At 37.2% G+C, this 13,241-nt stretch overlaps 1 protein-coding gene across 12 annotated transcripts in view; it reads right to left on the bottom strand.

Moving 5' to 3' along the window:
* MARCHF8 (membrane associated ring-CH-type finger 8) overlaps window positions 1–13,241 on the bottom strand; it is a 111,728-nt gene that overhangs the window by 28,422 nt on the left and 70,065 nt on the right. Inside the window, exon 1 of one of the 12 annotated variants that reach the window (XM_060126017.1) lies at window positions 9,754–9,888. The exons of the other annotated variants lie outside the window; for them this stretch is intronic. Within the exon in view, the coding sequence (XP_059982000.1) occupies window positions 9,754–9,765 (12 nt within the window). The 5' untranslated portion in view covers window positions 9,766–9,888. Of the gene's footprint in view, window positions 1–9,753; window positions 9,889–13,241 lie in introns of those variants that run through there. 12 annotated transcript variants of the gene reach the window in all.

Below are 13,241 nucleotides of genomic sequence, written 5' to 3'. Positions count from 1 at the left end.
CTTTATACAGTTACGTAGTTGGAAAAGGAATATGTATTTTAATAACCATGAAACAATTTTGGATATTATTCTTTGTACTACACAAAAACTCAACAGTTACCTGGCATTTAGATTCTGAAATGATATTAATGAACTTTTTTTTGTGTGTGTGTGGTATGCGGGCCTCTCACTGTTGTGGTCTCTCCCGTTGCTGAGCACAGGCTCCGGACGCGCAGGCTCGGCGGCCATGGCTCACGGGCCCAGCCGCTCCGCGGCATGTGGGATCTTCCCGGATCGGGGCACGAACCTGTGTCCCCTGCATCGGCAGGCAGACTCTCAACCACTGCGCCACCAGGGAAGCCCAATGAACTTTTAATACTCCATTAAAATCAACTGCCCCATCTTTCTTTGAAACAATCTCTTAACCATGCCTGACTTTATAACATCACACCTTGGCCATTTAGAGATTATTGGCTCACTGAATTATGCAAATCTCCAAGACTGACATATTTTATTATGCAATATCAAAAACCCACACACTCATTAATATGACCATCAATTGCATCAGAAGAATCTTTAATTATTGAAAAGCTACTAAGCTCACAGTGATGGATACAAGTTTTCTGATATTCTAATTTTTGCTTAGAAACCTCAAATTTGGCAACAAAAACTGTTGCTTGCTTTCCTTAAAGTGAAAGACTGGCTCATTAATTCAATTTAGAGAAAATGTTTGCCAAATACCCAAGTCAAAATAACTATAGTTTGACTGTTATTCTTTCAAGTAAAAATTATATTCCATTAAAAAATGTAACTAGTTCAGGCAGCAACTCAATCATACAAGTGCTTTGCTCTGCACTTTGGTATGCAGTAGAAATTATTTATACCAGAGATGCAAAGAAGGAATCACACATGACCTCTAATGAGGAGAACAGTCAATTAAAACTGGTACACATGTTAGAATCAGCAGAAAAGGACATCAAAATACTATTATAACTGTTTTCCAAATGTTCAAAAAGTTAAAGAGATTTAAGATATAAAAAACAATCAAATCAAAACTTCGAAAGATAAGCAAACACTGAAAATGCTATACAAAGATATATAGTTATTAACACCATAGATAAAACAAAAAGGAATTCTTAGAAAGCATTTGATAGGAGGAAAAAGAGAAGAAAGAGGGAGTGGGGTAAGAATACATGATTTCTCTATCATTTTTTACAACTATTTATGAATGTACAGTTATAATATAAAAGTTTAGCTATATGCACATACAGGTGTATGTATTTATGTGTGTGTATGTGAACTGTACAGTTTAAACACCCTAATTAAAAGTCAGAGATTTTCAGACTGAATAAAAAAGCAAGACATAACTACATGCTGCCTACAAGAAAAACACTGTAAATACGTAAATACAAACAGGTTAAAAATAAAGGATGGGACACCAGTAACAAGATGACACTAATAACAAGATGAGAGAGGTGCTGAGATCTGATGGAGACTTTAAGCAGCCATTATAAATATACTCAAACGAGCAATCACAACACTCTTGAAGTAAAATGGACTCAATAGCAGAGAGATGACAGAATAAAAGAATCAAGAACTTGATAGAAAAAGTATTCAATTTAATCAACAGAGAGGAAAAAAGATTTTTTAAAAAATATGAACAGATCTCAGGGATCTGTGAAGCAAAACAGTCTAACAGTCCTATCAGTAGAATCCAAAAAGTAAAGAAGAATTACAGTGCTGAAAAATATTTGGAGAAATACTTGCTACAATTTTCCCAAGTTTGGAGAAAGACATACACCTACAGATTAAAGAAAGTGAATGAACTCAAAAAAGGATAAACTAAAAGAAATCCATGCCCATGATATCATAATCAAATTGCTCAATTTGGGAAATAAAAGTACAAGAAAATCTAAAGTTTAATATTTTACTTTTCTGCAAAAGGGGAATATTAGAAAGTCCTAATATTTGCTTTCAACTAGACACCTTTGCCCTGATTTTCCCAGCCTTGCCCTTCAGTAGGATTGGTTCCCACTCCCAGCTCTAGGAGTGTGTGCTGACTGGCCTAAAACAATCACTGTTGACAAGAGATTGCCTATCTATCACCACTTAAATCCATTTGGTCAATTTCCACATTAGGGTCTGTTACTTGCAACTCTCCAGGTCCTGGTGCCAAATTCTGTTACAGTTAAGTTGCTATCCATTTATTTGTTTCTCATCAATGGCATAGGCTGGTAACTAATGCCAGTCTTTTGGTCTAGCCACTGTCTGAGCTAGGAGGGAATTTCTGTTTCCTAGCAACATTCTGCCCCTACTCCTTGCCACAGTGAATGGCTGAAGGCCAGGATAACATTAATTCCTTTAGGACAGTCAGAGCCATCTCTTAGAGCTATCCTATTCAAACCACACGATCCTATCCTATTCAAATATCCTGGGAGGGAAAACTGGGATCTGCTTGGAATGGAGAGAACTTTGGCTCTCTACTATATTTGCCTTGATTTGTTTACCTCTGATAAATTATTTTCCATTGGGAATTTGGTTTTATGGTCTCATCATCTTTATAACCTCTGTATTTCTATAAATGGGTTAATGGGTAAGACTATAGATAATCTGATTTGTTAGTTTTTTCTGTTTGTCTATTTGTCTGTTCAGAGCTCAAGTCAATTAAGAACTCATAGCCACAGGAAAGAAAACAGCTCTTTGATACAGACCAATGAATTTTGTAATTTTATGTTTACTCTTGACCCATGGCTGAAATTTTGGAATTGAAGCTATAAGCTTTGTGTCTGCATGTCTATGTGTCTGTCATTCAGAAAGGTCTTTAACTTTCATTGTGTGAAGATGTAATAATTTTCAACCTAGGAATGGTATTAAATTAGATTATAAATCTTATTAGATTATAAAATCTCTGATATTAAGGGAATCTAGAACCAGAAGCTGACTTATATAGGTAAGTACTTGTATAAATAGAGTATTCCTAAAATTCCTAGAAAGTAGGGAAGGTGAAATTCTAATACTTTCAGTGTGCTAGATTATAAAAACATCCCTACAGAAACCAGTTCAGAAATGTCTTAAGAAATCAGATTAACATAATTTAGGCAAACTTTTGGCAAATGAGACTGGCTTCATATTTATAGTTTAATAAACATAGCTATGTCTTTTCTGATTTATCAGTGTTAAGTATAAGCATAGATTTTTATTCTATCTGGGTATTTTCCCCAAACTTATAAGTTTTCTTTTTTTTTTTTTTTTTTTGCGGTACGCGGCCCTCTCACTGTTGTGACCTCTCCCGTTGCGGAGCACAGGCTCCGGACGCGCAGGCTCAGCGGTCACGGCTCACGGGCCCAGCCGCTCCGCGGCATGCGGGATCCTCCCGGACCGGGGCACGAACCTGTGTCCCCTGCATCGGCAGGCGGACTCTTAACCGCTGCGCCACCAGGGAAGCCCCCAAACTTATAAGTTTTCTGATTGAAAAAACTACCATTACCTCTACCTAATGTTTAAGATTATGAAAAATGTAAATCTGTGTTTAACCAAATTCAATCATTATTCTGATGAACTTACGTTTGGATGCCTAGAATATTTGTAAGTGAGAATACTGAAACATTTATTAGTAAGCAGAATTTTAAATTTACATACTTTTGCTTCATATTTCTATGTGCTACAAAGAGACTGCATCTTTGAATCTGTTAATCTGTTAAACGTGTTCAATTTTTGTCTCTACGAGACTTGTATAAGAATATGTGTAGCTATAAAAAGTTGTATTAACGCTGGATGTTAGCCCTGCTAGTCTGCTAAAATGATAGTGTGTGACAGCTCACAATTATCCACCCTCTAGTTTCCTCTGTGTAACAGAAGTTGTTTTGGTTAAAAGTCAAAACTAACACATGTGAATGAGACCACTAGAAGCAATGGTGAACAAGAGGTACAACTTTATGTGTTCAGTAATGAGATGGGTTTTTGGTTTATTAAGGGGAAAAAATAGTTTTGTCCTAAAATAAAAGGGCTGGTTATTCCAGAATGAGAAAGAACTTGTGAAGAACAAAACAAGAAAGTTGTAGGTTTGAGGAAAGGGAATTTTATTTGCCCTAGCCCAAGCTGGCTCATCCTTGATGGGTTAATTAATGAGATTTCATAAAAGAGCTTGTAATTCCTTTAGTATCAAATATTATGCTGATGCAAAACTAGAATTTTATTTTAACTGTTAAAATTATAAATTTTCTTGATAATTGGTCTTCTCTCAGTAAGAGGTTATTCTTTAACCTCTTTATTCTCAGTAGAGTTATTCTTTACCTTCTCTACAATATCCCTAGGTAACAGACTCTGTGTTTTATCAGATTAATTTTCTGTGCTTTTTATGTTAACTTTATTATGTCCTTGATTTAAGGAGAAAACAAAGGTTCCTCACTTATGAAAGAGTTAAATTCTTTACAATAATGTTACCTTCTATGCTTATTTTTCAAATGTTTATTGTCACTTTAAAATGAGTAGTCACTGGGCTTCCCTGGTGGCTCAGTGGTTAAGAATCCAATGCCTGCCAATGCAGGGGACATGGGTTCGAGCCCTGGTCCAGGAAGATCCCACATGCCGCGGAGCAACTAAGCCCATGCGCCACAACTACTGAGCCTGTGCTCTAGAGCCCTCGAGCCACACCTACTGAGCCCGCGAGCCACAACTACTGAAGCCTGCATGCCTAGAGTCCGTGCTCAGCAACAAGAGAAGCCACCTTAATGAAAGGCCTGCGCACCACAAGGAAAAGTAGCCCTTGCTCGCCGCAACCAAAAAAAAAAAAAAAAAAAGAAAGCTCATGTGCAGCAACGAAGACCCAACGCAGCCAAAAATAAATTTATATATAAAAAAAAGCTAGAGTAAATATTAAAATGAGTAGTCATTGTTTCTCAAGTACCCATGATCCAATTTCTCTTTTAAATGTTCAAATCTCCTGAAAACTTTTGGTTTCTTGTCTTCACAAAATCAAATCCTAAATGTAAAATAAAATGAAATCAAAATTTCATGATATCTTTTGCTCCTAAACCTGTCTTTGAGATTTCCCAGGGGAGCCCTGAAAAATCACAAAGGTTTATCTTTTCATCCTATAAAAGGAAAGGTAGTGAGACTAACTAGGTTTTCTTGATTTGTTACTATTGATGAACTGCATGGGAAGAGTTAGGAAATGAGAAGAGATCTGTCAGTACTGCACTGTCATGATACATTTCTATTTATCAGAGTCCTGGTGCTGCTCTGTACTCTGTAGCTGTTATCAGACATGATTTCTGTTATTTTTTTTAAATGTTAACGTGGTCACTACTTTAAATATTTGAATCTAGCATCTTTTGGCCAATGGTTTTCAGTTGGGGATTCCCATCACCTACTATGGAGTTTCATTAATATACAGAAAGTTTAGGACCTATTTCAGACTTACTGAATCTCTTTACTTGACAGTCCTGATATATTTGTGTTGTATTCATGGCACATTAATGTCTAAGGATTATTATATCTGAAGATTTTTTTCTCTGTAAAGTTTATGCTCATTCATTTTTTATAAATCAGATGTACTGTTCATTGCATTCCTTAAATATAGAGTTTATTACGTTTATAATTATTTTGTCTAAAATTTGGGGGGGACAGACTTAATTATCTTGTTTTGCATGCCGAAGAAATAGCCAAATTTCCCTGCCAGTTACATGTTTCTTGAAATAAACACTCTCATAAGACATTTCATTTTTAAAATTATCACTAATAGAGTAAGCACAGCCATTTTAAGTCTTCTGCCATCTACAGATATTTTCTGTTTGTTTATTTTAGTCTGATGTTTCCTTCAAAGCTCTTGCAATCAGCTACAGGCTAGAGGGCTGTGTCAGAGGCCCATGGAAAAGGACTATACCAGGTACTTTTGCGTACAGGCTTCTGATGGCATCATTTAAACAACTCTGAGACCATACCAGTGAACTAAGTCATGATTTCCAGAACTCTTACCAAGATTCAGTGCAATAAGAACTCATCGAACAAGGTTAAATGAATTGATGAGGGAATATTGTTAGTTTTTTTTTTTAAACATTCTTGATACTATTTCTTAAATATATAAGGAAACTCTTTCTCTTTCCTTTAACTCACAATAATTTAGTAGATTCTGCTTTTATAAACTGAAATGAAACCCGTCAATGATATCTTATTCTCCCTGCCTGAGCCCTCCAGAATTCATAACTCTTATTGCATATTCTTATCTTCATAGCAATAAAGTTACCTGCATAGGTTCAATAAGAATCTGTCCTCTTTCTTACTAGGACATAATTGGAAACTCTGATTTTGCAGCTAAGCTCACATTTAAGGATGGTGCTCATTCAATCAGATACGACCAGGCACATTTAAGGAACTCAGGTTGTATTTTTCAGAGCCCTTCTTGGAAAAACTGGCTTACAAGGTTCCCAGCCTTACAGACAAGTAAGGAAAGCCACTTCCTGGCAGGCCTAGGAAACAGAGTATTGGGGGGACCTCAAGAAATTAGGAAAATTTATAGGTGCTATAAGTGAAATTTGATAGCAAGTTCTTGGTTTGGCTTCCTAATGTTAGGACCACAAATAATGAGGCTTTAAAAAATCCACTCTGATATTCCTTAGAAAAACTTCCAGCAAAGCAACTTAAGAAGGCCCATAAGGGAAATTAACACTCTTGCTGTCCCTATATAAATAATCAGGCCAAATCCAATAGGATCTTAATTTTGATCAAGAATAATTTTTCTATGAGATTTTTAGCAAAAGAGGGGAGACTATGGGGGAAAACGTTGAGTTTCAATGGAAAACTATGAGCTATGTGCAATTCTTTGTACAATGTAGGTACTTAATAAGTAAGTGATGTCCTATTTGAGAGTGACTTTTGACTTCCACCCCCCTCCCATGGAAAAATCAGTTTTGTCTCCATTTGCAGTTCTCAATATTTCCTTTATATAAATTGGTGCTCTTCTGACTTTTCCTTTGAACTGGTTAAACATCTGCTAGTTCTTTCATATCACATGAGTATAATAAATTCCTTAATATATGTTCATGAGAATCATGATTTTACCTTTTCCTGAAAAAATACTTTTCTGGTTATAAGCTCATCTTTTTTGTTTTTTCTTGTGGTAAAACACACAGAAAACTTACCATTTCAACCATTTTAAAGTGCACAATCAGTGACATTAGTATCCTTAAAATGTTCAGCAACCATCATCCCTCTCTAGTTCCAGAACATTTTCACTAGCCTAAAACAAAACCCCATTCCCCTCTTCCAAGCCCCTAGCAACCACTCATCTGTTTTCTATCTCTGTCTTTCATACAAACGGAGTCAGACAAAATATGGCCATTTGTGTCTGGTTTCTTTCACTTAACATGTTTTCAAGGTTTGCTGATGCTGCAGTATGTATCAATAATTCATTCCTTTTCACAGCTAAGTAACATTCTATTGTATGGATTTACCACAGTTTGCTTATCCCTTTGAGATGGGAGAGAGATACCTCTCTGTCTCCACACATGTAAGGTTTTATTAAGGCAACCCAAGCAGACTAATATAGTCGGTAAAAAGAACTCAGAAAAATTATGCAACAATCTACATCTATCTGAAAAATAAAAGCAAAACCCAGATAGTTTTAAGGAGTAACAAAAATAGAACAAAATATCATTTGATAAAAAAGTCCAAATTTGAAATAAAATTTAGGGCACATTTAGCCATGACAATTTTAACTCAGGAAAAAAAATACATCACAAAACGGTGAAAAGTCTACAATTTATAAAACTGTATTTCAACAAATAAACTAATACAATTTATTTAAAGTAATGCAAGATGCACTAATAGTTGTCTTCAGTAAAATAATACAGTCCAAATTTATAATAGTGTGATTATCTGCTTCATTTTTTTAAGCTTTAATGTGGCAATAATAAAGTAACAAGCAACTAAAAAATTTGAGATGGTCAAGTGTAAAACCATAACAGCTAACCATTTGTTCTTGGGCCATTCGTCTATGTTCTCTGGATTTCAGTTTTGTCCTCTATAAAGTGGGCTTTTGTGGGAGCGGGGAGGAGAGAGAAGTCAACAGAGATGACCCCTTTTGGTTCCACTGAGCTCTCAAATGTGATATTATCTATGGGGAATATGTTGCCCTGCTTAGTTCCACTCAGCTCCAAACATACTGCAGTCTTAAACTTACCCTAGAAGTTATGAATAAATGGGTTTACAGTTTTAAAAGCCTTCTGACATAGAATGATAAATGCTTTTTAAAATGTTACATGTAACATAGCATGATTAGAATGATAATATTCCTAGTAAGGTATTGATGAATACAGTCTTTTCCAAATACATTTTCCATTAAGTAATTTTCATTTTTTGAACATGAAATAAAGTTACACCAAAAAATGAAAGGTCTTTGTATTCACTGTTGATTTTTTTAAAAACCTTAATTTAAAATGAATGTTAAGGTTTAACATTCATTTAAAATGAATGTTTTAACCTGTTAAGGTTAAAAGATTTAAAATGAATTTAAATGAACTTAATTTAAAATGAATGTTTTAACCTGTTAAGGTTAAAAAACCTTAACAGTAAAATGAATGGATTTTAATTTCTGCTGCTTTAAAACTCTTTATATATCCAAGAAATACATAATTCCTTGAAGTTACCTGAAAAATGTTTACCAATACAATTCAGAATACATTTGTTGTAAAAGTTTTCATAGAAACTGCAACACTGTAAATACTATAACCTTTGCAGGAAGACTGTTTTCTTTAGTACAGAACATTCTCATTCAGGGAACATATTTATTAACCACCTACTATGTGCCCAGTACTGTTCTAGGCCCTCGGGAATGATGAGTGAACAAAACAAAGATCCCTTTCTCTTGTGGAGCTTAAGAAAATGATGCAGAAGGAGACTGCTGATCTTCACTGGTTGTCTCAGAGCTCAGAGTGTATGTGTTCAAGGGATGTTTGTTTACTTAAGAGTTTCAAAACTATAAATGGTATTTCATGATGAAATATGTATATCCGATTTGGCCCAGATTCCTTGAGGCTGACTCTTTTCATCTTTACTACTTTTGTCCCTCCAGCTCAAGAGCAACTCATAGCCTCAGCAAAGTTAACAGAGAGAGCATCCATACAAAATAAGACAGACATGCAAATGGCAACATTAGAATGTCCCTGCCAAATGAAATTACATGTCTGGCTTACTGAGAAAGATAGAGAAAGAGAGAGTGCGCGTGCGCGTGTACACACAGTAAATAATACCAACAAACAGAACAAAGACCCTTTGTTACTGTTCCATCTTTTATGCATTTCCCATCTGATGAGAAGCTAAAAGATCTTCCCAAAATGAATGCTCCAGCAGAAAGAACCAAGGTGACTTTCCTCTAGAAAATACAATGGAGCCTGCAGCTGTGCTCATGCAAATTATAAACTAAGTTGTCTGTCTCATAATTCCATGATTTTAAATTATATGACCAATATTATGTCAATAAAAAAGATATTTTTTACACCAAGGGTAGGAGATATCATTAAAACATATGCTATAATTTATAGACTTAAATGTTTATTTGGCATAAGAATACTTTCCACAATTTCAAGGAACGGTTTTGTTAGAAACAAAGTACACCCTTGAAAATGGAAATAAACTGCTAAGCTTCTTTGGCTGGCAACCTCACTAGTGAGGCACCCTTGAGCAACTCCAGTTCTATGCAGATTTGTTCCATAAGGCCTAATGGCATCCCTAAGATCCATGAGAAATCCGGCCACGCTAACAGGGCACTTCTCCTACCTGAAGCTTCATTTTCTGGCAAGAAGCATCAGGGAGTCCTCAGTGCAGCTCTCCCCCAGCAGCATGTTCCTTGGTTCCGCCTGCAATGCACGGCAGCTGCTGCCCTACAGCAGCCAGCAGAGGCACATCGTGGCTGCTGCTGGACTTGTAAGGGCTTGCTAGAGCCCTTAGCATACCACTCCTGTGATCAAACTGGACGAACTACTTCCTCCAGCTGATTTCCTAGGAACTAGGTAGTGAATGAATAATTCATGACAAGTCCATTCCAGCAACCCAATTTCTGCTCTATGATCTACTCCCCACAGCAATTTACAACGTAAAGATTCTAAACCATACTTGGTGACATGCAAGGAATGAAAGTTCAGTTTTCTAGTCAACTAAAGTAAACATTAGTGGATTTGTTTGCTCTTCTTTCATGCTAACCTATCACCCAGACTTACTTGAGAGACTTTTTTTTAATGTAGAAAATGTCAATGATTAACCATAAATGTCTGACAGAAGAAAAAAAATTTTTTTCTCCATAGAACCTGTCCTACAAAGTGGGTTCTGGTTATAGGAAAAGCAGCTTGCCCTGAGATCAGCAGGTCAGTATTTACATTTAACAAAAGACCAGGTCCTGCAAAGCACAGAAAATCATCATGTGGTGGGGGAAGGGAGCTTTTAGTATCACTGCCAGGAAACAAATTGCTTCAAAGGGGAATTTTCCTGGTATCTCAGGCTATAAATAAATCTTTCATCTCATTGGTATTCTTCTAGGAAGAACATGAACATTCATTTTCACCATTTGTCAACGCTTACACATTTCCAAATGAGTGCTGTCTAAAGTGGTCAATTCTCTGCAACCAAAAACCTAATTCCAAGAGGAACTTGAACAAAAAACTGAAGGCCCATACTTCTTGCTCAGCTCCGCCTCCAGGAAGTCCAATACCACACCTATCATTTTCACTTGTTTCAATCTTTGTTTCTTTTTCTTCTGCACTCACTGAATATCTCAAGACTGTGCTCTGTCAGTAATTTTTCAGCCATGACTATTCCGTTCCTAGCTGCTTCTGATTTGTTTATTCTGCAAATTGGTTCTCTATGAGTCTCCTTGGCCCCATATTTTCCCCTTTCCGCCTCATTCTGTTATTTTATTATTATCATCATTTCTGAGCCAATGTTCTATGAAACTCAGTTTCTTAATAGCTCGTGCAGGACTCTTCTGTTTTGAAGGGAAATTATTATTTCTTCCAGAACAGACTGCATCTTTTTTCCGCAGGCACTGTGCCTTCCTCTCCACCTTGCTTGCTGTGAGTGCAGAGGCCTGGCCGTGTCTTCTCAGTGGCTCAGGATATTCTGCAGAGCACTTCTGTCAGTGTTACAGTGTAGTCTAGGGGAAATTTTCCCCTCCCAGCCACATCCTCAGCTGGTGCTGCATTCTAGCAGCTTTGTGCAGGTGTGTTGGGGGAAGGGAGGTTCAGGAGTGTGATAAAAGGAAAAGGGATCCAGCTCAACAGGGGCTAGGGTTACAAGCAGCCTCTTCTCCCAGGGATATATTCTGCTCCTCCCTAACATTCTGTAATTCCCTCAAACCTTGTGATATTTCATTTCCATCAGAAAGAGTCAGCCCAGGTTGTTCCTTTGTAATCATTCCGTTTCCTTCAAATCCTGACTATCCAATGCACACCCCTACCTAGCCCATGAAAGAGATAAGGTAGCCCTGTCACCCCGGGTTCACTATGTGCTGCTTCTTCCACTTACTGTTCACCAGAGACTCCCTTTATCAAGGTTGCCTTCTGTCAGGTGTTCTGCTAACTCCCAGTTTACTGATGAAGATAATCAGCTCCAGGGTTTACTGTCATTCTGCCTTTCTTCTCTACTTCTTTCCCAACTGGGATGTACCAAAATAACGATCTCTAGTATGCTTTTCTTTGTCACATGAGAGAAACATTCAGGGAAGGGTTTCCAGTCACCTGGAATTCCCAGTGCTCCTACAGCACAGCACTGCCTGTATTCACCCACTCTTCTGCCACACCCATTAAGGATTTTGCAGTATTTGCTCACTATCCTTTTCTCTCACAGAGCCTCTGCATAGTGACAGGTGAAGAACGACTCTGAGCCAAACCCTCTGAATTCTTGGAAACTTTCATTTCTCTTACTGACCATCAGCTGTGTCCTTTGAATTTGCTGTTGGTATATTTCTGCTAACTTTTATCCATTTGCTGTTCATATCTTCAAGTCTAAAAGGATGGATATTTTGAAATTTGGCTTCACTCTGCCATCTTAAAAGAGAAATCACACTACTCAGAAAAAAAGAAAGACATCTCATATGGCCACATAAAAAATAGTTCTAACTCAAAAACCTTATGGCATAACAGACATCAAAAGAGTAGCATTAAAACAAAATGACTAGGGGCAATATTGCTGGTTGCTTCCCCTTCTTCCTCCTCAACAGAGCCCCAATTCTCTTCATTATTCCTCTCTCCCCAGAGTTACCATGCATCTCAGGATGCTCACCTCACCCTTTTTTCCTGGAGTAGGTCGACTGGCAAGAGCCCACTTCTGGCTCATGAGGTGAGATCTGCTGGAGGCATCTGGGAAATTACCTTCTCACCCGTAGAGAGAGCAACAAGCTTCTCTTCTTCTCTTCCTCCCATGCACAAGGTCATGCACAGACAGGAATGCTGACAACTATCTACAACCTCAGTGGAAATCTGCCTTGAGATGAAGTAAACCCCATGAATGGTAGAGGAGACAGATAGAAAGAACCCAGGTCTTTGAACAGGCCTCTGATATGCTGGATCAACCACCTCTGAAGCCCATCCTGCCCCTTTACACAGACCTCCTTTTATATGAGCTGGTAAAGCTTACCATTGTTTAATCCAGGTTGGGTTGGTTGTTCTGTTACTTGCAGCTGAAAGCATCCTAACTGATGGCATTTGGACTATCTAGTTACAGTATTAAATGATTTTATGTTAGCATGTGTGTTTTTAAAGTCAACATAGAATTTCAGAGCCTGTGCCAAGTGCCCACAATGGAGAAAAGACAGGCTCTTCAATAAGCGGTGCTGGGAAAACTGGACAGCTACATGTAAAAGAATGAAATTAGAACACTCCCTAACACCATACACGAAAATAAACTCAAAATGGATTAGAGACCTAAATGTAAGACCGGACACTATAGAACTCTTAGAGGAAAACACAGGAAGAACACTCTTTGACATAAATCACAGCAAGATCTTTTTTGATCCACCTCCTAGAGTAATGGAAATAAAAACAAAAATAAACAAATGGGACCTAATGAAACTTCAAAGCTTTTGCAAAGCAAAGGAAACTACAAACAAGACGAAAAGACAACCCTCAGAATGGGAGAAAATATTTGCAAACGAATCAACGGACAAAGGATTAATCTCCAAAATATATAAACAGCTCAGGCAGCTCAATATCAAAAAAACAAACAACCCAATCAAAAAATGGGCAAAGACCTAAGTAGACATTCCTCCAAAGAGG

The sequence above is a fragment of the Lagenorhynchus albirostris genome, chromosome 16 (genome assembly GCF_949774975.1).
Source record: "Lagenorhynchus albirostris chromosome 16, mLagAlb1.1, whole genome shotgun sequence".
NCBI lineage: Eukaryota > Metazoa > Chordata > Mammalia > Artiodactyla > Delphinidae > Lagenorhynchus > Lagenorhynchus albirostris.
The sequence above is the reverse complement of the archived record's forward strand: the minus strand, read 5'-3'. Positions and strand labels throughout refer to the sequence as shown.